This window comes from Hoplias malabaricus, chromosome 12 (assembly GCF_029633855.1).
Source record: "Hoplias malabaricus isolate fHopMal1 chromosome 12, fHopMal1.hap1, whole genome shotgun sequence".
Classification (NCBI taxonomy): domain Eukaryota; kingdom Metazoa; phylum Chordata; class Actinopteri; order Characiformes; family Erythrinidae; genus Hoplias; species Hoplias malabaricus.
In genome coordinates, this window is record NC_089811.1 from 1,892,838 (window position 1) to 1,915,802 (window position 22,965).

Consider the following 22,965-nt stretch of genomic DNA (forward strand, 5'->3'; position numbering starts at 1 on the left):
AAATATTTGAGGACAAAGTTGTAACGAATGTATTCTACATTAAGTTGCACCCATTTCTAACACAGACGTGCACACACTGCCTCTCTGATCCCTGTAGAGAAACACTGACAATAGAACTGGATTCTCTGGAGTAGAGAAACATGAACCTAACACCAGGCGAGGAATATATAGCCCCCCAGCACTGATCTGCACTGATGAACCCATATTTACGGTCATGTCTCTTGTTAGGAAGTGAGTAGTAGCCTCTATGTGAGTAAACATTATCATTCTCAGTGTGGTCTCAGTTAAATGGTTATTCTCTTTATTTATTGCAGGAATTTCACACATTAATCCAACCACAAACAAGTCTGTGAATCACATGATGCTGAAAATGTACTCCATATAATGTACTCAATGTTTACAAGGTACAATATTAACACTGAAAACAGAACAGTTATTACATGTTCAACATGTAATCAACACAAGCTTTTAGAAACAGCTCCATATCAGCCCTGTTTTTAAAAACAAATCAAATGGGTTCTTTAGCCTCTGGGTCGTCTCCAGAGCCTTTACGACAACTACACAGCTCGAAGCCAGCGACGTGCTTGAGTCGTTCTTCTGCACTCACTTGGAGCTGCCTCCGGCCTGCAGAGATACCCTTCTCGATTCCCATGACAACCTGAAGTAGATTTTTCACAATAAAAGACTGGGGTTTTAATACATTATTCAAAAAATATTTAACTTCATAATTTGTTCTAGACTCAAAATTGTCCGTACGTGTGAGTGAATGTGTGTGTGTGTGTCGCCCTGTGAAGGACTGGCGCCCCCTCCAGGGTGTATTCCCGCCTTGCGCCCAATGATTCCAGGTAGGCTCTGGACCCACCGCGACCCTGAACTTGATAAGGGTTGCAGACCGCTAAGTGACTTTCTGTGTCCCAAATGGCGCTCTAGTCACTATATAGTACACTATTTTAAGGTAGTGTCCGAAATCGTTCCCTACCCTCGTGAATTCGAACACAGCTCACACTCGCGCCCAAAAAAATCTCAAACTGAATTTTTTAACGGAAAAAGCACGTTATGTCGGTGAGTAAAAACATTTTGTTTGTAAGTATTGTTTGTAAGTATAATTACAAAGTTCGTTGTTGTCAGTGTTTTTGCTAGATACACGAACACGTTATAAATACGTTATTTCAGTATGTATTAGGAGGGTCGAGGATAAATACACGAATATTCAACTGCGGCACGCGTGTTGTTTGTGGTTGATTTCGCCAAATAATTAACAGAGTTACTTAATTACACACACAAAAAACTCGCTGATAATATTGCCTCCGTGTAAGTAACAAGATTTTTGACTTAAAGAAAAGCTTATAAATGTAGTTACTATGAACATTCATATCACACATAAACTGTAATCTCCTTTTATGTTTTATTTTTTTCAGCATCCAGCCCACGTTCAGGCCACTTTTGACCCTTCAGTGTTCAATGTTCTCAGCTGTATCTATGGGATGTTTCAGTATGAACTCTCCATGGCCCTTGGTTGGCCTTTTGACTTCAGTCAGGTGATTACTTCAGATTATGACTTTTTTGAGGATACATTTCCAGTAAGGCTTTAAACTGCATTCTAAACTTTGTCATTTGTCTGTGAGAGTGACACCCCACAGCTCCGTAGGTGGTGGTGCCGGTTACTTTCAGGGAGCATGTCACCTGCAGGGTATTTACACCTGTTACTCAAACAAACATATTTACACACACATGCAGCTTCCTCTTCAGACACATTGTACATTGTACTGTGATGTTTTGCATTTTGGAGAGACCACTTGTTAAAGTCGTTGTATTGAGTTATTTAAATTGTTTTTGTTTCATTGGTAAATTGCAAACAACGTAATGTTTGTAAATGTAGCTGATAAACCTAATTTTCAATTAACTTACATCATTTAAATTCCAGCTGTATTTTAGAACGGTGAGCTCTAATGTACAAGGAAAGGTCAGTAAACAGAAGAAGGGAAAGACTGAGGAGCGTTCGAGGTCTGATGGTTTATATGAATTTATAAGGGCACATGTCAGTGTGGAACTAGTGTGACTTAAAATCAGTTATTTACAGCATCTGATAAACTCAAATTAGACATGTTCCATTGTTAAATAGTATTTATATTAATTTCAGTCTGGATTTCACCTTGTTTTTTTCTGTTAACAGTAAAGGAGACAGAATGTTTACCGTCTCCATTGAGCAGGTGTTTATTATGTGTCTGTTCTTGAAGCTGAACTGGGCATTTCAACTTTCATTTTGCTTCATGTGCAATAGACTTCACAAATGAGAAAACTGGGGTTTGTTTTAAAAAATTAATTGGAATGTTGGTTTCTGTGGTAAATTTATATTTAGCTTTTTTGTTTCACTAAATTTAAATAAACTGTTAAACAATATCTGCACTCTTCTAGAACGTCTTTAACAGATGCCCCTCTCGGTCCTGGAGCAGATTCTATTAGAGGTCGTCCTGGAAGAGGGGGACCACGCTTTTTTTAAAGCTCTCACTGGTGTGTCGACTCTTCCGGGACACTGTTGGGAGACAGTCATTCCGGGCCCAAGCACATTTTCAGAGGCTTTACAGTGAATATAAAGTGCATTATTGTATTTCAGTAAACTTTATTTTAAGATGGTTGTATTCCTTATAAGAAGAGGTGGTAATCTGATTATTAATTCACGCCGAGACGGCAGCCAGCCGACAGTGCCAACGTGCAGCCAGAATCAGCCCAGATCTACCTTGCTAGCTGGGCTGTGTCCACTCTCTGTCCACTCTGTGAGACACTCCTCCCTCGTTGGTCCACCTTGTAGATGTAAAGTCAGAGACAGTAGCTCATCTGTCGCTGCACAGTGTGTGTCGCTCGTCCTCTAGTCCTTCATCAGTGACACAGGACGCTGTCGGCTGGATGTTTTTGGTCGGTGGACTGTTCTCAGTCCAGCAATGACCAGTGATCCAATACAAAAATAAATAAGTAAATAAATCAAATCAAATCAAATTGATTTGTATAGAGCTTTTTACAACTGATGTTGTCACAAACCAGCTTCACAGAATTCAGGTAAGACAGAGGTTTGACATTAAATGTAAAAATAAATGTAAAAATGTAAAGAATGTAAAGATGTAAAAAAAAAATCCTCAATAAAAAATGTAAAATAATAAGTAAAAAATCCTACATTAATTTCTTTCCGCTGAGTAACTGTTGCAGTGTCTTTTATTTTGTCACTATCTAATGGCATCTATGAAATGAAACAATATCTACACAATCTACACGGCTTTGGTTAGAATATGATGTTTTAAATTTTTTGTGAATATGTTGTTGTATAAATATAGTTGTGTGGTGAGAGGAAAAGAGGGTGACAGAGAGACTCCTGAATATTCGCTACTGTACTTCTGTGCAAAGGAAATTTTTATTTAAAAATCCCAGCAAATTGTCAAAAGGACTGTTCGTTAAAGGGTTTACTGTCTTACAGATCAGGGATGGGTCTCATACATTAGCTGTAATTTTGTCTCTGACGTTTGTAAGGACGTATAGTTTAATTCAAGGTTGTTTTTTGTCGGAATATCAGAAATACACCAGTGTCCCATGTCTGTAAAAGCAAAGTAAATTAGATTGAAGTGTATCTGAGAGACTGTGTGTTTATTATTTAAGGATGAATGATATTGATTAATTTCAGATTTTTACCTGTAAACGGGGGAATACAGACAATTAGCTAAATGTGTGTCGTGTCTGTAGTCTCTTACACACTAAAACAACACAGGAGTGAAATTAGACCATTACTGATACTTGCAGTAGTTTACAAACTACACTAAACTACAGTAAAAACGGAGGTGACGAACAGAGGGTGGGAAAAGCGCTTTGTGATTTATTATTTGAAAATTAGGACGTATGAGCCACTAATAATAATAGAGCTGTTTTATAATTATTGCTCTATAGAGGGGATGGGGGTATGTAACAATTTAATATATGTATATATAATATATAGAATTAGTGTTCTCCATACTACAGAAAGAAGTTAATAATAATAATGATATTTGATCAAGTGCAACCCACAAGAAATACTACACTACACCACACCTCTTATATTAGTTAATGTAACTGTTCCAGGCCTGTGTTGATGGGTTATTGGGAATACATTTCAATAGCTTTTTTAATATTATTGTTATTATTATAATAATTATTATTAACACCCTTTTTGTAGTATGGAGAACACCAATTCACTTTAAATAATTCATTGGGCCCAGCAACTCTAATTTCCAATGCTGTATATTCATTAATTCATTGTCTGTGACCCTTATCCACTTTCTTGGTCGCGGTGGGTCTGGTACCTACCCAGAATCACTGGGCGCAAGGAGGAATGCTACATATTGCAAATAACATTTTATTGTTAAATAGCGCCCCCCCCCCCCCCACCACACACACACACACACACACAATAGGGCAATATTTACAAAACAGCTGTTAAATTTTGTGGCTCATAATTCCCAATTTTCATATAATAGCGTCAAGTGCTTTTTGCCTGCTGTTTGTCACCTTCATTGTTACTGTGTAGTGTAGTTTGTTATTGACCCATTCACATGCACAGTTCAAGAACACAAATCAGGTAACCCATGGATACCACTCTTGGTGACACTTGGTGTGACCTTAGGCTCATGTGCAGTGCTCCAGAGCTTCTTATATATTGTTTCATGCTGAAATCACTCACTGAAAGAGGTGCCTACCAGGTGTCTTTACACACACACTCTTTCACACACTCTCTCACCCCCCTCTTCCCCTCAGGTGTCCAGACTGCTGTATGAGCATGCTAAAGAAGCTGAAGTGAAGTTTGACTGTGTGTGTAGTGATGTGGACACAGCTCTGCCACTGGCCACCATCATCTGCACCAACTACAACTGCCCCATGCTCATGCGCAGAAAAGAGGCCAAGGACTATGGTAATCATTCATCTCCTTATTATACTTCTACAGTACAGGGACAGTGTGAGACGATGAGGAACTCCACTCTGCTCTTCCCTCATCACACAGCATAGTCCCGGCCAATGTGATTATTTGTCAGATTTACATTTCAGCATTTAGCAGACACTCTTCTCAAGAGCATAATTTCTCAGAAGCATAATTTTAATATTTTTTCATTCATCGCCTTATTATACTTCTACAGTACAGGGACAGTGTGAGACAATGAAGAACTCCACTCTGCTCTCTGGGTGGATGCTATGGGCCCCTGCCTTCCCTCATCACTAGGGGTGTGGTGAGATTAAAACATATTTCTCGTCAAGTTTATACCCGTTTGATTGTGTGAACTTTTTAAGAAGGATCTGACAGCGATGGCAGCAAGCGCGACAGCTCATAAGTCAGAGCAGCTCTCAGCAGAAGAGGTATAGCTTGTGATGAGTTATCTATTTAGTTACAGAGGAGCTTTTCTAGGAACAGCTGGAGTTGGAGGACATTTTCAAAGAAAATGCTCCCGCTGTTTTTAAGTCATATGTCTGGCTGCATTTTGGGCTCCCAGTGGAAAAAATAAACGGTGACAGACAGGAATAGTTCTAGTTCGTGAAATACATTTGGAACTGTTTGGCAAGATTCCAACGACCTCAATTGATTTGCGAACTAGAAAAGTTAGTTCCAAACTGGAACCAAAGAAGACTAGGTTCTTCAGCGTGAACCGTGGCTTCGTCCGTGTTGAGGTTTAGTAACTCTCAGAGACTCAGATACAGTGTTATCACCCAGTGGAGCTGAATGGGGTCATTTACAGTGCTCCTTATAAATAAATAATAGATAATAAAATAGGAACATGCTCTGTTTGTGTGTGTTTCTGCGACTGTGTTTGGCGTGAAACCATGCACGTTGTTCAGAGGCACGGCTCTGCGTTGGTTACGTTTCTCTGTGGTTCACAAGCTCAGCAGGACGCTTCAGAACTCTGCAACATTTACACAGTATTATGTCTGATCTCACTCCACGGCAAACAAAAAATAAACAATGACCCTGTCTTGACTCTGACAGTTTATCTGAGGCTCTGGCGCTGTATTCATCCACAGCTAATACAAGCACTATGCAAGAACACTTACAGCACCTCCATGGCTCTCTTCTTAAGCCAGTTGTGCCGGTAAAGAAAATGGCAAAAGGACAGACAACACTTTCAAATGCCTTGGACTTCCACAGTCAAGTGCTAGAGCCACAGCAATAACAAGAGACGTAGGCATTTTTGTTGCAGTTGATATGAGACTATTTTCTGTCAGTACCAGTCTCTTAGCTCTGTATTGTGTTTGAAGAAAAAATTGCACAGTCTTGGACATTTTAAGCATAGATTTAATATGACTGGTTATGGTTTGCACTTATTGTGCTGTGGAAAGGGGTCCTGTTAGGTCACACACTGCTTCAGTTAAAAGCTAGAAACTCCTGCGTATTTCCTACAAAGTTAAGTCTCAGGTGACTCAGTCATACAGGAGAGAAACCAGTCGGCTGAGTTTGCGTTTTTTAATAAAGCAAATAAAACCAAAACTTTTTCCAAACATATTTTTCGTCTTTTCTTCAGTTTTCTTAAAACTATTTAAAAATCTTGTTTCGTCTCATTATCGAGAACACTATCGTATCTCGTCTTGTCTCGTGAGATGAGTATTTCGTCACACCCCTAATCATCACACAGCACAGTCCCGGCCGAAGTGGTCAATTGTCAGAATTGCATTTCAGCACTTAGTAAACACTTCTTACTACAGAGATCTGTCATCATGTTCAAAGAATACACACTCTCCGAGACAAACAGGATTAGAGTTCAAACTCCACTGAACTAAGACCCCACTCAATACAGGAGTCACTGCTGAACCCTGAAGAGCGTAATACACACTCACACACTGCAACACCTCACCACAATAATTGCTGAGACCTGAGAAAGAGACCCAGTTCAATATGTTGATAAGTGCAGGATTAGTGGTCATTTAAATACTGCACAAACAGATGAGTCCTCAGCCTGTGTTTGAAGATGGTGACGGACTCTGATGTTTGGAGAGTGAGGCCCTATCACACTTCTTACTTTTACAAATAAACCAAAGAACAGGGCTTTATTCCCAGGCTACTATCTGTGCTCTGTAGGCAGTAGACTGGGGCAATAATGTAAATTTAGACAAATAATTAGTATCTCCAGAAATGTTGCCATAACCCATAATATACTGTGTTATAAATCAAGTACCTCATGTGATTGTTACCTTTCATCTGTGTAAGGCAAGTGGTCATTTTATTTCAGCCTATGGAAGTGATCCACACAACAGACACGTTTTACCAGACACGTTTGTTGGTTAAAGGGAAACATTTTGCTTTTTGTTTTAACTACTAGATTTTATACAATACAAAAATTATGCTACTAACCAATTAAATACAATTGAATGTAATATATTTATTTGTATAGTACCTTTCATACAGAAACAACAAGAATGTAGAGTGCAAACTCTTGTGCCAGTGCTGCTTCGTGACGTGTGTGTGAGTCAGATTTTGGTGGGGCTTTGTTGTTCTGTGTACACACATCACATATCTTTGTAGGTGCAACACCTTTCAGGGTCCTCCAGAAAACTTTGGTTGTGTTGTAACTGGATTTGCAGCTTTTCTGAACCTGGATCATGTTTAAGAACTTGCATTTGTTTTCTGAATATGTATCATTTTTGTGAAATGAAGCCCAGGTGTTGTTTTGATGGATGTGTTTTGAAGCTTGTATTTTTGCAGTGCTTTTTGGGCTTTCTCTGCCACTGTACCCTCTGTCACATTGACCATTGTTCAGTTTCTGACCACAGGATTGCTGTTGTCCAGATGTCTGGGTGGTGGATCATTCTCAGCTCAGAGGTGACACTCAGTGTATTGTGGGTGGTGCTATTATGAGTGTCTCAGACACATCAGTGTTGCTGGAGGTTTTTTTTTTTTTTACACAAACTGTCACTGCTAGGGCACCAAACAAGTGCAAAATAAAGTGAGGCCTTATAGTTGCCTACCCTATTGCAGATATAAATGTTACTTGAGGTAATAAACTCACAAATTTTGGTAAGTTGCCACAAAGTATGCTAGTAACACAGGTGCACCACTTGGGTTAAAAGCGCTGTATAGTTGAAATCTTTTCCTACTTGATGCTTTAAGGTACCAAGTCTATAAATATTCCTCGAACTTAAACACTGATCCCCCGTAGTGCCTAAATAATAATTACAATGTAGTATTTGTATTCCTAGCTAGAACTTTTATCCACATTTATTGTGTCTGATTATGGAGGAACAGATTTGGACAGGGCTTTTTAACTGTCTATAAATATTGTCTTTCTTGACCTTCATGCTTATTAACAAATGCTAGAAGATCTTTGATTATTATGATTAATATTTAATGTAAGGTGCATTTCTCTTGGTTATAATTGGCCTGAGAAACAGATCTATATAGGATCTATATTTCACGACAGAGATAAGTGTGAAATGATACTATTGAATGTATTATTTTAGAAATAATAAAAATTGTTTTAAAAAATCAGACTTTTCTGAAATGAATGTGAATTTGAACGGGAAATTCATCGAGTGCAACATACGATGCTGAAGTTGGCTATATAAATATTCCACAGTAAAACTTCATCATATTCAGGATATTAATAGTCTGTTATATTATGTCTTCAATGAGCCTTTCAGATTTGAGACACTTTGAATATAAAGAGATCATATCAAATGAATTAAGCCAAATGTGCAATTTCTCCACACATTCTATCATGTCCAGTGCTATGTTCACAGGGCAATTACAAAAAAATTCCACAGTAAAATTTCTTCATCTTCAGGATATTAATAGTCTGTCTTCAGTGAGCCTTCCATATTTTTGAGACACTTTGAAAATAAAGAGATAATTTTCGCGGAATGAAGCTAAACGTGTAGTTTTTCCACTGTATGGAAGTTGTGTTGTTATTTTGCCATCTAGTGGCTTATTTTAGCCATATATGGCACAGATGTGGTTGTACTGTGAAACAAGCACTTCGGAAGTGAACTTGGAAAATTTCTTAAGGTGAATTTTCTGTTCCACCTTAAACGGCAAATAGGAACTATTGCTCCATTTAAGGTGGAACGGAAAATTGTAATGTTAGCCAAGAAGCTAACGGGCCAGCAATATTCGCGCTGTGGTCTCGCGCGAGTGTCCTGTCAGAGCCGTTTAACGGCACTTTTTCCAGTTACAGTAAAATGACAATTAGAAGATTATACCTAACGCAATCATGTACTCAGTAAAATTGGCGAATTTGTTAAAGAATATATTGATTGTTAATGGTAATAAGCTGTTCAATTTCGCTGTTGAAATGAAAACCGGGGGGGGGGGGGGGCGCTTTGGGGTTGGTTTAAATTGCAGGTTACCAGGAGTTCTGATTATCTAACTTACCCTTATCTATTTGATTTCTCATTCAGAGATATTAGTTTCTTTGAACAGCCTGTTAATTAATTTATTTATTTATTTTTACCGCTGTGCTGCTACTTACATGCATTCCTCTGAAGAAATCCTTCAGTTACTCATCCAGGTCTTATAATACTTCTGTTGGATGCTTATTGGTCCTTTCTTATAGTCTACTCACAGTCCATTGGCTCAGTCAACATTCTAGAATGTCGTGGTCAATGTACTGATTTTACAGGTCAAATGTGTTAAAGAAGGACAGTTAAGTTATATTTTTTACTCTCAGCATATTATAGATCAGAGGTGTTTAGTCCTTATTGCAAAGGTCTTGCAGGTTTTTATTATGTTAAGGTAGAAGCATCACCTAATCAGTTGTTGGAAACCAGTTTATTAAAAGAACTGGAATTGCCTGTGCCCCTGCTTGGAATGAAAACCATGCAGCCCTCTGTGGTTATATTTGATGTCAGGATGCTGTTCAAACTATGGTTCCATGATCATAGCCACATTTTTACCCATTTTAGTTTTGCTAGACACAGTCAGTAGAACAGTAACCAGAGAAGATTTTTTCTACTGTGAATGGTTGTGTTTACAGAAAAAGCAGCAGACTTGGGACTAGAAGGTTGCTGGTTCAATTCCCATGACCAATAGGAAAATTGCGGATGGGGAGAGTGAAGGAACCGCACTGCCCTCCTACATCACCATCCACATGTGCAGTGCCCATGAGCAAGGCACATAACTGCTCCAGGTGTGTTCATTGACCCTAGTGTGTGCGTGTGTTTCTGTTCACTGTCACGGATGAGTTAAATGTGGAAGGCACATTTCATAACACGTACAATGACCAATAATTCCACCAAATCATGCTGCACTCAAGTCACTGTAGCACTCAACTAACATTTGTGTGTGTTTAGTCTACATTCATCTCAGGTGAATTGAGTGTTTAATGAAATATGTCTGTGTTAAACTGTTTTTGTCAGTGTTTACATTGGAATTGTGAACTAACTGACAGACACAGGATGTGCTATATTTTTGACGCAGCAGTTTTCTCGGTGTTTAGGTTCTGTTGCCTCCATGTGGCAGATTGGATGGGTCAGAATCACATGACTACAGCTCAGTATCGTTAGTTTAAAAGGGACACTACACCCACACACACCAGGACATTAACAAAATTAAAATGGAATGACCAGAATTAAAAGAAACATCAAAATAATAAATATTTGCAAGATTTACATTAATTAGATTCTGAATGTGGAAATTGATTTAATTTTCCATTAATTCCCCAGCTCCACCCGTTGCAATTTTCATGCAGAAACAGTAATTCGTGATCCTGACACTGTTCCTCTGTTAACTTTTTAACTTTTAAAAAAAATTTTCACAGGTTTTTCCCAAGAGAAAAACCAGAGGGAAAGCTCTGGTGGAGGAGGAGAAGAAGAAGAAGAAGAAGAAGAAGAAGATGAAGAAGAAGAAGAAGATAGAGTGACCCAGGAGAAAACTCAGGAGCCTTTACCAAAATACCGGCCAGACTTGCACGGCACTCTGAAAAGAGAAACCCAAGACTGAGCACTGAGGCATGTGTTGGCTTCCCTTAAGTAGGAGTAGCCCAGGTGGAACCAATTGCCCCAAATTAAGAGTGCCTCTGTCTCCGTCTAGTGACTGGGGGTGCCTTAGCAGGCAGCCTCGCCCCAGCCCCAGGCAGACCTCTTACAGAATCTTCCTATAAACTCTTCATTCCAGACACAACCTTGATTCACTTATTTATTTACGGTAAGAAGCATGCATTATTAATATGACATTTTGGATAAATGACTTCTAGTCCATTTCATATCTTTTTAGAAATGCAAGCTAGTAACATATAAGACTTTTCACATATTTGAATAATGCAAAAATATAGTCAATTTATACCTTATCAACAAAATACCAGAAAATTATTTTGCAGATCCCTAGTACATGTACAGTACATATGTTTTCTTTTTTTTATTTTTTATATATATATATATATATATGGCGGCACGGTGGCGCAGTCACACAGCTCCAGGGACCTGGAGGTATGGGTTCGATTCCCGCTCCGGGTGACTGTCTGTGAGGAGTTGGTGTGTTCCCCCCGTGTCCGCGTAGGTTTCCTCCGGGTGCTCTGGTTTCCTCCCACAGTCCAAAAACACACGTTGGTAGGTGGATTGGCGACTCAAAAGTGTCCATAGGTGTGAATGTGTGTGTGTCTGTGTTGCCCTGTGAAGGACTGGCACCCCCTCCAGGGTGTCATCCTGCCTGATTCCAGGTAGGCTCTGGACCCCCCGCGACCCTAAATTGGATAAGCGGTTACAGATAATGGATGGATGGATATATATATATATATATACACACACACACACATTTTATTTATTAATTTTTTTAACAGTATAACTTAATGATGATGATGATAATAGTGAGCCAAACTGGGCTGGTATTTTAATGCTGGCAACATTGGTCAGTATTCGTCAAGCTTCTTAATATAAGTGAGTTTCAGGATTTCTTGATGCAAGTCAAAGTAAATAAGAGATGGATCTGATCTTAAGTCAACACTCCTACTCTGATGAACTTCATGAACATGGACCACACGGCAAGAAAAGTTATTCACAATTATTTCTATAACCATCATCTAAATTTTCATGATTGTGACAGTCCTATTTGCCACTTGGTGTTGACAGATTCTGCTGCACTATTGACCCTAGTCCATACACTTGTATTTACATTTGGTAATTATAAAAATTTTAACATTTTGTTTTATATATATATATATATTATATTTCCTTTTTGTTTAGTGGATTTCATCACTGCCTGTAAGCATTAGATAGAATGAAGACACTTATATTTACATTAATTCTTCACTTATGGCAGCTAGCTCCTTATTTTTATTGATATTTATCAAGCTTTTTATCGCTGGCTTTTACAAAGAGTCCCACAACTTTGTCTATTCTTAAGGTCAGTTTAGTCAAGTATTCAAATATTATTTAGAAAAGTTAAAGTTAAAAAAATCAATCTCTTTCTTTCTTCTTTGTAGAACCATTTGAAGACTCCTTTTATACTTGGACATTTCGAGTGAAGTGAACCTCCAAACAAATATGAAACTTCACATCGAACAATATAAGATTTGCTGTCTAACAAGACAACAGTCGGTTGCCTCATACCAGCAGTATTTTCTGTGTGCACGAAACTAAAAAGGATCCTGTGAACTAGAACAGGAAAATTAATTTATCTGCTCAGTTTAAAAAGGCCCTGCCGCCCTCTCACTAAACTTACATTAAACTCTTCAAACAGTGTCATAGAGACACCACATGCACATAGTTTTGATTGAGGACAAATGTATACCTTAGGTTCTGAGTGAAACGCTGGTTTATTTGATCTGAGATGTCTCTCTCCTCTCAGGGACGAAGCGGATGATCGAGGGCATTATCAAAGCAGGTGACGTGTGTCTGATCGTTGAGGACGTGGTGACGAGTGGCAGCAGTGTGCTGGAGACGGCTCGGCTGCTGGAGAAGGAGGGGTTAAAGGTGAAGGACGCCGTGGTGCTGCTGGACCGAGAGCAGGGAGGACGAGACATGCTCGAGGCCGAGGGTATCACCCTCCACCCGGTCTTTACCATCTCCACCCTGCTGGATGTACTGCTGGACGCCGGACGCATCGACCCAGGTCAGTTTCTCTTCCGTTCTCAGTCCTGGACCTGCAGCTCTCATCATTAGTGAATCCAGCTGCTGTTCTCCATAGAAAACATAAGATAACACTGGATGTTCTGAAGCAGCTGCACATGAGCCTGAGGTCACCGTACTCAGTGCTGTGTGTCAGCTCAAGGGGCAAAAAACCCTCAAGCTCTGGGGTGTGGGGCAAATAATAAACCCTCGATAAAACAGCAGCACCGTGAATAATTCAGTGTTTACTTTAGAAAATACATCAAATACAATCAGTTATTCAGAATCTAATATCAGTTTTTATGTTTCTAAATATCTAATATCAGTTATTCAGTTGTTCATGTTCAGTTACAATATATTCACTGTCTCATTAATTAACCCCTATCAAGTGTTCTGCTGTAAATAAGTGCTATTGATTACTCAGTATTAGTTATGACTGAGTGTTATTTTATAGAAATAATAGTAAATATAAAGTGATTCCTTTATGAAGCTCTTATTAAAGTGTGAATAAATGTTGCCTGTTGCAGCCACACGCAGGAGCGTGAAGACTTTTATCAAGGGAAACCAGACCTTCACTAAACCACCAGGGAACAGCTCCCCCAGAGGCGAAGGAGATGATGTGTGAGGAGAAAACAATTGACAAACAGCAGATTTGATTCAGAAGAATGTTGCCCTGTTCCATAAAGAATACAACAAATAAAACGAGAAACTTGCCTTTCCTAAAGGAAACATGAAATGGCTGTGCTGCTTGGATCAATCTTGCACCCTAATTTTATCTTTCTTTTTTTTGTCTCACACACACTGGGTAAGACACCTGTAGGGTTGTGACAAGGACGCTCAATGTGGTGTAATAATTTTGTTGTTTGAGCGAGTATTAGTCATGTCATAACGAGTTAATCGCAGACAATTTTCTTTGCACTGAAAACACATTGAACTCTATGGGAGCATAAACACTCCCTAGAGCCGAAGAAAAATTCATAACTGAACCCGTATTTTCAGACGGTCTCAAATGTACAGGAGCTAGAAAGGGGACATTTCTCTAACATTTAAAATTGAAAAAGAAGTCTCTAGGTGAAAGTATAAGGACGTTTATGGCGAAATGCTCAGCTAAAAAGTGGAAAAAGGGTTTTCGGCGACCGGAAGTTATTCATTTTCAATGCGGCAGCTACACTGGGGTGTGTCTGAAATGATTCACCTGTTCACTCATTCACTGATCACTAGACTGTAGACTGTACTGTGTAGAACACTATATAGGGAACAGTGAGAGGGAACTCAGACACTCACTTATTCAGGAAACTAATTATTTTGACCTTTCATCATGGGACATGAGAAATGTGATGAGAAAAAAAAAGTTTTTATTAATGTATGCTGTCTTCAGTTTTAAAATACTTTATATCATTTTTAATGTAATAACAAGTTATGAATAAAAACAGTTTACGTGTCTTATTTCAGCGTACAAACTGCATTTATTCAGTACTCTTCACACACACTTTTATATTCCGTATTAATCAAAAGGTCCGTCACACCTGCAGTTCTGTTGTTTTTAGTAAAGATTATAGCCCTAAGACAGAGATGTAGTCGTTCTCTGACAAGGACTAGGGATCTGAGTCGAGCCGTTAGTTTGTCGGTGAATTCAAACGGTCAGCTGTAATTTACTGCTGTGGCCACAAGGCTACGCTGTTATTCAGAGAAACTAAGGGCTGACCTCAGAACACCCAGCGCTGAAAATTAGCGTTATAGTTAACACATTTAAAATTTAAAATTAAAATACACTGCCCGACTTTATCAAGTACAAACTTAGAATGGTGTATACTTTTATTACGAAACCATACAATCTGAATGCATTTTTATTATTTCACCGTAAGCAGCAATTAACTAATGTTTTATTCCCAATTTAAATCTCATTTCCTGTTACTAAAGTGGTACACATACTTTTATCATACCTTTTAGAAACAAAACATCACTGTAACAGAAAAACTGGAAATCTTCATATTATTAACTTTATTTTCACATGGAAACACCTAGAATACTGTCACCTCAACAGGAGATATACACAGCCCAAATCCACTTATTAAACAATTATAAGATTCTGACAGTGATAAATGGTTTTATAGTGGTGTGTGCACTGTGTTTAGAGCAGCTTCAATAGACAGAGGAAAGATGGTCCCTGGAGCTGTGTGACATAGACACCACCGTGCCTCCTGTAAATATACAGTTTAATTTTTTAACTGAATTACTGAAATAAATTAACTTTTGTTGCTAACTGGGGCAAGTCTGTCTGAGAATGAATGAATGTTGACCGTAAAGAGCAAAGATGCAAATAAAATATAGGAATTGTGTCCATTATCGCTTCATGTACGTGGACAAAATTGATACCCTTCTTTTAAAGAAAGAAAAACTCACAATGGTCACTCAAATAATTACATATTACCACCATCACTGCTTTCATTATCTACTATTACTATTGTCAGTACACATGATCAGAAAAGCAGACTTTTGTGATGGTACAGGGACCTTTTGTCAATAATTTGTAGATTGACCAGAGGAGGATAGGTCCCTCCTCATGAGCCTTGGTTCGTCTCAAAGTTTCTTCTTCATCTCTGAGGGATTTTTTCCTTACCCCTGTCGCCCCTGGTTTTACTGGATTTCTGTGAAGCTGCTTTGTATCATTTGTAAAAAGCGTTATATAAACAGCATGGCTGTGATGCGGCACAAAATAGTCCATCTCAGCCGTGCGGTTATTTCATGATAACACACGACCTCGAGTGTTCTACTGCTTTTATATAACAGTTCAGTAAATATATAAACTATAAAAGTTATGTCAAAAGTATTTATGAAATAAGTAAATCCTTCCACCAAATTGTAGTTCCTCAACAAGTAGCATGTTGCTACGTCACAGTAACGAACTCTACAGCTCTTCAGTGAGTCACTGCCCTCACTCTCCATTTATTTCAAGTTAAACGTGTTAATAACAACTGAGTATAATTACGTACATGATATTTTTATCGGTATTTTATTCTCGAAGTACAATGAAGACAGTTTATTGGAGCAAAACATTAACTGAAGCTTATTAAACGGTGAAAAATGTGATAACGACAGCTGAGCTGCACCGTAGAGAATTAGCAACGGCGTTCAGCGGACTGATACAGTGTTTGTGGGGGGAAAAAAACGTGCTCTTATCGCGAATCAGAGTGCTCTACCGGAACTAACTTGTATAATTTTTCAGTCTCACTATTTGTATGGCACACTGGTAAGCACAGCGATGTGTGATGACAGGTTTACACCGTAAAACAGTTAAACAATCTTCACTGCCCATCACAGGTAGTCAACAGATATGACTCCATCATTTGAAGAATATTATAAAAAATAAAAAAACACCAATAATTGCTGCAGTAGCTGTGGAAGGTCATATACAGGCACTGTAATACACACGTGACCACGGAAATGTGAGAACCAGATATTTTGCGTGCTTCTTTCACTGTGAAGAAAACTTCAGGGGGGTTCTAGGAGCCAGTGAGTCTAGTCCTGTGGACTCCACCACTATAACGAGTACTTTAATCTAATAACGGACAAATGAATAGATTCAAACCAATTTATAGCATTATTCTGTAGAAAACACAGACTATAACAGGTGTGTTACTTTCATTTAAACATCAGCAGACAGGATGGGAGTGAAACTGCTGCACACACAAACACATTTTTAGATCATTTTTCCTCCCACAGGAGCAGGAATATTCTGTGTTATGTGGTTGAATATAAATACAGAAAAAACAGAAATCATTGCCTACACAGGTCATTTCACTGCAACATACAGACAGCTCTCTTTTAGCCTGGTCATATGAGCTATTCTACAGCTAATTTCTGTTAGGGTTTTCATTTTATTTATACATTAACTTAATTGTTTATTTTTTAAATTCTCGTTTCCTCCTCTCCGCCTCTGGGGGAGCTGTTCCCTGGTGGTTTAGTGAAGGTCTGGATAAGCGGTTACAGATAATGGATGGATGGATGGATGGTTTCCCTCGATGAAAGTCTTCACTCTCGTGTGTGTGTCTGCAACAAGCAACATTTATTCACATTTTAATAAGAACTTCATAAAGGAATCACTTTATATTTACTATTATTTCTATAAAATAACACTCAGTCATAACTAATACTGAGTAATCAATAGCACTTATTTACAGCAGAACACTTGATAGGGGTTAATTAACTAATGAGAGTGAATATAACTGAATAATTGAAAGTAAATACTGACTACTAGTTTGTATTTAAAAAATAATACAAAGACAGAATAGATTTAATTTAGCAATTGATTGTAAATCCTGAGAAGTGCACTGCACTTAATCAATAAATGATATTTGTTCATGAATGATTTATAACAGATCCTGAATAACTGATATTAGATATTTAAACATATAAAAACTGATATTAGATTCTGAATAACTGATTGTATTTGATGTATTTTATAAAGTAAACACTGAATTATTCACGGTGCTGCTGTTTTATCGAGGGTTTATTATTTGCCCCACACCCCAGAGCTTGAGGGTTTTTTGCCCCTTGAGCTGACACACAGCACTGAGTACGGTGACCTCAGGCTCATGTGCAGCTGCTTCAGAACATCCAGTGTTTTCTCATGTTTTCTATGGAGAATAACAGCTGGATTCACTAATGATGAGAGCTGCAGGTCCAGGACTATGAGAACGGAAGAGAAACTGACCTGGGTCGATGCGTCCGGCGTCCAGCAGTACATCCAGCAGGGTGGAGATGGTAAAGACCGGGTGGAGGGTGATCCCCTCGGCCTCGAGCGTGTCTCGTCCTCCCTGCTCTCGGTCCAGCAGCACCACGGCGTCCTTCACCTTTAACCCCTCCTTCTCCAGCAGCCGAGCCGTCTCCAGCACACTGCTGCCACTCGTCACCACGTCCTCAATAATCAGACACACGTCACCTGCCTTGATAATGCCCTCGATCATCTGCTTCGTCCCTGAGAGGAGAGAGACATCTCAGATCAAATAAACCAGCGTTTCACTCAGAACCTAAGGTATACATTTGTCCTCAATCAAAACTATGTACCTGTGGTGTCTCACATCAGAGGGGTTTTACGCTTGAACTATGACATTGTTTAAAGTGTTTAATTTAGTGTAAGTGAAGTGTGAGGGCGACATGGCCTTTTAAAAAGATTTATATAAAAGTGAAATTGTTTCTGCTTTTTTCTTTTTTTTGCTTCTGACTTTTGAAATACATGGCAGAACCCATGTCTTGTATACGTCTGTGCGTGGTGGTGATTGTTGAAGCACTGACTCCAGCTCCAGTCCAGTCTCTGTGAATCTCCTGCACATTTTTGAATGGGATTTGTTTCACAATCCTCTCCAGGGTGAGATTATCCCTATTGCATTGTGGGCTTTTCTTTCATTAACCAAGGGGTACCAATAACTTTGTCCACGTGTGTACGCTGATTAATATAGAAACATCCTGGTAAAACGTGACTGTGTTGATCACTCCTATAGGCTGCAATAAAACGCTCACGTGCCTGACATACATGTGCATCTCAAGTTATTCATTCATTGTCTGTAAACCCTTATCCAGTTCAGGGCGGCGGTGGGTCCAGATCCTACCTGGAATAACTGGGAGCAAGGCAGGAATACACCCTGTAGGGGGCACCAGTCCTTCACAGGGCAACACAAACTCACACATTCACTCACACCTACGGACACTTTTGAGTCTCCAATCCACCTACCAGCGTGTGTTTTTGAACCAGGGGAGGAAACCGGAGCACCCGGAGGAAACCCACGCAGACACAGGGAGAACACACCAAACTTGCACCTTGAATAAACTTTTTGATATTCTAATTTTTATTAAAAAATGAAACTCTGTTTCATTAAGCAGTGATCCATTTCAAGTGTTTATTTCTTTTAAATGTTGATGATTATAGCCATCAGCCAATGAAAACCCTAAAGTCCATCCATCCATCCATCCATTATCTGTAACCGCTTATCCAGTTTAGGGTCGCGGGGGGTCCAGAGCCTACCTGGAATCATTGGGCGCAAGGCGGGAATACACCCTGGAGGGGACGCCAGTCCTTCACAGGGCAACACAGACACACACACATTCACTCACACACTCACACCTACGGACACTTTCGAGTCGCCAATCCACCTACCAACGTGTGTTTTTGGACTGTGGGAGGAAACCGGAGCACCCGGAGGAAACCCACGCGGACACGGGGAGAACACACCAACTCCTCACAGACAGTCACCCGGAGCGGGAATCGAACCCACAACCTCCAGGCCCCTGGAGCTGTGTGACTGCGACACTACCTGCTGCGCCACCGTGCCGCCCAAAACCCTAAAGTCATCTCAGAAAATTAGAATAATCAACACAACACCTGCAACGGCTTCCTAAGCCTTTAAAATTGTCCCTTAGTCTGGTTCAGTAGGCTCCACGATCATGGGGTAGACTGCTGAAGGACAGATGGCAGACGTTGACACCTTCCTGCTGTATCCGAGAACATTAATGGAAAGTGGAACGGAAGGAAAAATGTTTGGTAGAAAAAGGTGCACAAGCAACTGGGAAAAACTTGAAAGGATTGTGAATTCACAAGGAGTGGACTGCTGCTGGAGTCAGTGCTTCAAGAGCCACCACAGGTCGCAGTCCTTGTGTCAAGAGCCTCATGACCCAGAGACAACAGCAGAAGCGTCTCATTTGGGCCGAGGAGAAAAAGACTGGACTGTTGCTTAGCATCTTGTTTGCAGATGAAAGTTGATTTGGAAATCAAGGTCCCAGAGTCTGGAGGAAGAGTGGAGAGGCACGGTCCAAGCTGCTTGAGTCTAGTGTGAAGTTTCCACAATCAGTGATGGTTTGGAACCATGTCCTCTGCTGGTGGTCCACTGTTTTATTACAAGTTCAAAGTCAGCGCAGCCATCTACCAGGACATTTTAGAGCAGTTAATACCTCCCTGTGCTGACAAGCTTTGTGGAGATGTGGATTTCATTTTCAAGTAGGACTTGGCACCAATGACTGGTCATTAAACTCACCTGATCTGAACCCCACAGAGAATCTATGGGGCATAGTCAAGAGAAAGATGACACAAGACCTAACAATGCAGACAAGATGAAGGCCACTATTCAAAGCAGCTTTGGCCTCCATAACAATTGTTTGTTTTATAAAAACACTTAATACAAATTTCCAAGAGTTCTATTTTCTCATGAATGAGAGACAGGACTACGAAAGCCCTGAAGGGCAAGATGCGGGGGAAAAAATATTAAAATTATGCTTCTGAGAAATTATGCTCTTGAGAAGAGTGTCTGCTAAATGCTGAAATGTAAATCTGACAAATAATCACATTGGCCTGGACTACGCTGTGTGATGAGGGAAGAGCAGAGTGGAGTTCCTCATCGTCTCACACTGTCTCTGCACGGTAGAAGTATAATAAGGAGATGAATGATTACCATAGTCCTTGGCCTCTTTTCTGCGGATGAGCATGGGGTGGTTGTGGTTGGCGCAGATGATGGTGGCCAGCGGCAGAGCTGTGTACGGGACGCCACACACACAGTCGAACTTTGCTTCAGCTTCTTCAGCGCGCTCATACAGCAGTCTGGACACCTGAGAGGAAGAGTGAGAGTGTGAACAAGAGTGTAAAAACACACTAAAGGCACATCTTAGAGCAATTTCAGCATGAAACAATATAAACATGGCACAAAAAAAGTAAAAAAAAAAAAAAATATATATATATATATATTGTGAATGGTAGGTTATTTCTTTGTAACAATGCTTTTTGGCAATAAACCTTCTACCGTTGGAGCGTGTTCAATTCCCTTTGAAATGGTGCCACATTTGTAAGGAACCTGCATAATTTTACCGTACCAGGTCCCATCATGTCCGTTTTCAGACCTCTTGCACTCATCCTTCTCTTTCTATCCCTCCTTCAAAATCCATCCATCCATCCATTCATTTAAATAGGAGGCTCTTAGAGTGGGGTGATGTCATACACTGAAGGATCTCTGCCCGAAAACCTTTTTTTTTCCCCACTTTTCAGCCGAACAATTCGCCATAACTTCCTCATACTTTCACCTAGAAACTTCTAAAAAAATTTAAATGGTAGAGAAACTTGTCCTTTCTAGCACCTGTAAATTTGAGCATTATTGAAATTACGGTTTTTGAGTTATGAATTTTTGTTCGGCACTAGGGACGGTTTCGGCTCCCATTGAGTTCAATGTATTTTTAGAGCGGCTCAGAGTGCGGTTTCTAAACTTTTCTCCTGTTTTTAACTCGTCATAACATGCTCAATTCTCACTTAATCTGCATATTTTTTTTATACCATATCGATCCCCATACTCTCCTTGTAGCAACGGTATATGTGGTTAAGTGATGTGGGGAAATCTTTCCGAGCTATAAGCATTTGTTCAGAGGGTGGGTACGCTCCCATAGGAATGCACTGAAATTATTTTATTTGTTTTTCAATTTTCTGCCGAACATTTCACCATAACTTCCTTAAACTTTCACCTACAGACTTCATTTGAATTTTAAATGGTAGAGAAATTTGCCCTTTCTCAAACTTGTAAGTATCAGACCATTTGAGAATACCACTCTTGAGTTATGAACTTTTGTTTGACACTTGGGATGGTTTTACTCCCATAGAGCTCAATGTATTTTAAGAGCGGCTCGGCACGCAGATTTTCAACTTTGCCTGTTTTTAACTCGTCATTACACCATCAATTCTCGCTCAAAGTGCAAAAATGTTTACACCATCTCGAGCGCCAGACTGTCCTTGTCGTACGGTAAAGTTTTCGAGCTACGGCCAAATTTCCTGAAAGATTGCACCACTATCTCAGAATTCATTAAACAATAACTACATTACAGTGAGTTTCCATCTTATTAAGTTCACCTTGTAGCTACAGGCACTGACTCTAGTGTCATATACACCCACTATGACTGAGTACTCATGGGAGGTTTACTGAATATTATGATTATTTACAAATTATTAGCACCATTTTCTCCCATGTCCATTAATGGAAAGGAGCTGCTTTAAATATTTATTTGAACAGTGGGCCATAAGTGTTACTTAAGGGTTTACACATTTAAACTGATTATAATCCAATACTGTGCTGAGTACAAAACAGATAATACAGTCCTATAATTCTGTAATCAAATTAAAATAATGACTGTAGACATGAGAGACCTAATGGATTTCATAAGTTTGCAGTTCACCCCATAATCAGATTAACACAAATATATCATTAAAATATCAGGAGTGCTATGTATTTAATTTTCACTGAAATGTAATATTTTAAACTCTAACTAGTGGAGGGTACCTAGTTCTGTTGGAGATAAACAATGCCCTTTTTTCAAATCACAAAGGCTGCATTTCCTACACTCGCCTTCCCACAAAACATCTAGACCCCCACTTTCTGGTTTCTACCCACTTGCTGCGTACGCCCCTCCCACTTGCGGGCCTCCGGCCTGAAGAGGTATGTACTTGAGAGGTGTGAATGACGTAGGCAGTCTCTAACACTTTAAAAGGTAATTTTTAAGGGGGACGTCTTAATTATCCAGGGTTTTTTAAGGTGGAATTGTTTTTACAATACTTCATTCACAATATACTGGCTGTCTTTTCAACATTTTAAGCTTTATTTCAAGTGGTCATTTTTAAAGGTGGAGGTCTCAATACAACTGTGGGTTTCTTAAGGTGAAATTTTTTTAATGTGGTATTTTAAATGTATTGGCCATCTTTTTTTGCTTTTAAGACTCTTTTGGCCTGCGATCTGAACATCTCACTACAATTCTGGGTTTCTTAAGGTGGAATTGTTTTAAAGATGGAATTCAAAATGTTTCGTTTTCCATTCACGGCCTACGGAGCTCCATAGAGTCCAATGCAAACTGCTGCGGAAGAGTGCTCTCTTAAAATCCCACTACCAACAGCTTAGCGGTCAACACCTT

The 22,965-nt window shown here is 39.4% G+C and overlaps 2 protein-coding genes across 3 annotated transcripts in view; one reads left to right on the top strand and one right to left on the bottom strand.

Annotated features, from left to right (window-relative positions):
- The window catches only part of LOC136710711 (uridine 5'-monophosphate synthase-like), an 82,971-nt gene that overhangs the window by 59,374 nt on the left and 632 nt on the right, over positions 1 to 22,965 (bottom strand). The window contains exons 2-4 of one of the 2 annotated variants that reach the window (XM_066686490.1): positions 20,478 to 20,631; positions 17,750 to 18,013; positions 15,618 to 17,085 (exon numbers count right to left, since the gene is read on the bottom strand). In XM_066686490.1, coding sequence (XP_066542587.1) covers positions 16,997 to 17,085; positions 17,750 to 18,013; positions 20,478 to 20,631 — 507 coding nt within the window. In that variant the 3' untranslated portion in view covers positions 15,618 to 16,996. Of the gene's footprint in view, positions 1 to 15,617; positions 17,086 to 17,749; positions 18,014 to 20,477; positions 20,632 to 22,965 lie in introns of those variants that run through there. The other variant, XM_066686487.1, reaches the window with a different exon arrangement.
- Positions 1,019 to 13,965, top strand: LOC136710713 (uridine 5'-monophosphate synthase-like). Its single transcript, XM_066686492.1, has 5 exons — positions 1,019 to 1,062; positions 1,419 to 1,538; positions 4,774 to 4,927; positions 12,776 to 13,039; positions 13,563 to 13,965. Exons 1-5 carry the CDS (start codon positions 1,057 to 1,059, stop codon positions 13,658 to 13,660), a joined length of 642 nt encoding a protein of 213 aa, XP_066542589.1. The 5' UTR covers positions 1,019 to 1,056; the 3' UTR covers positions 13,661 to 13,965.

Excerpts from the sequence above, each read along its gene's own strand:
- LOC136710713 (XM_066686492.1), top strand. Across the intron at positions 1,539-4,773 it reads GGCCTTTTGACTTCAGTCAG|GTGTCCAGACTGCTGTATGA; the intron begins GTGATTACTTCA and ends TCTTCCCCTCAG. Across the intron at positions 13,040-13,562 it reads CGCCGGACGCATCGACCCAG|CCACACGCAGGAGCGTGAAG; the intron begins GTCAGTTTCTCT and ends TGCCTGTTGCAG.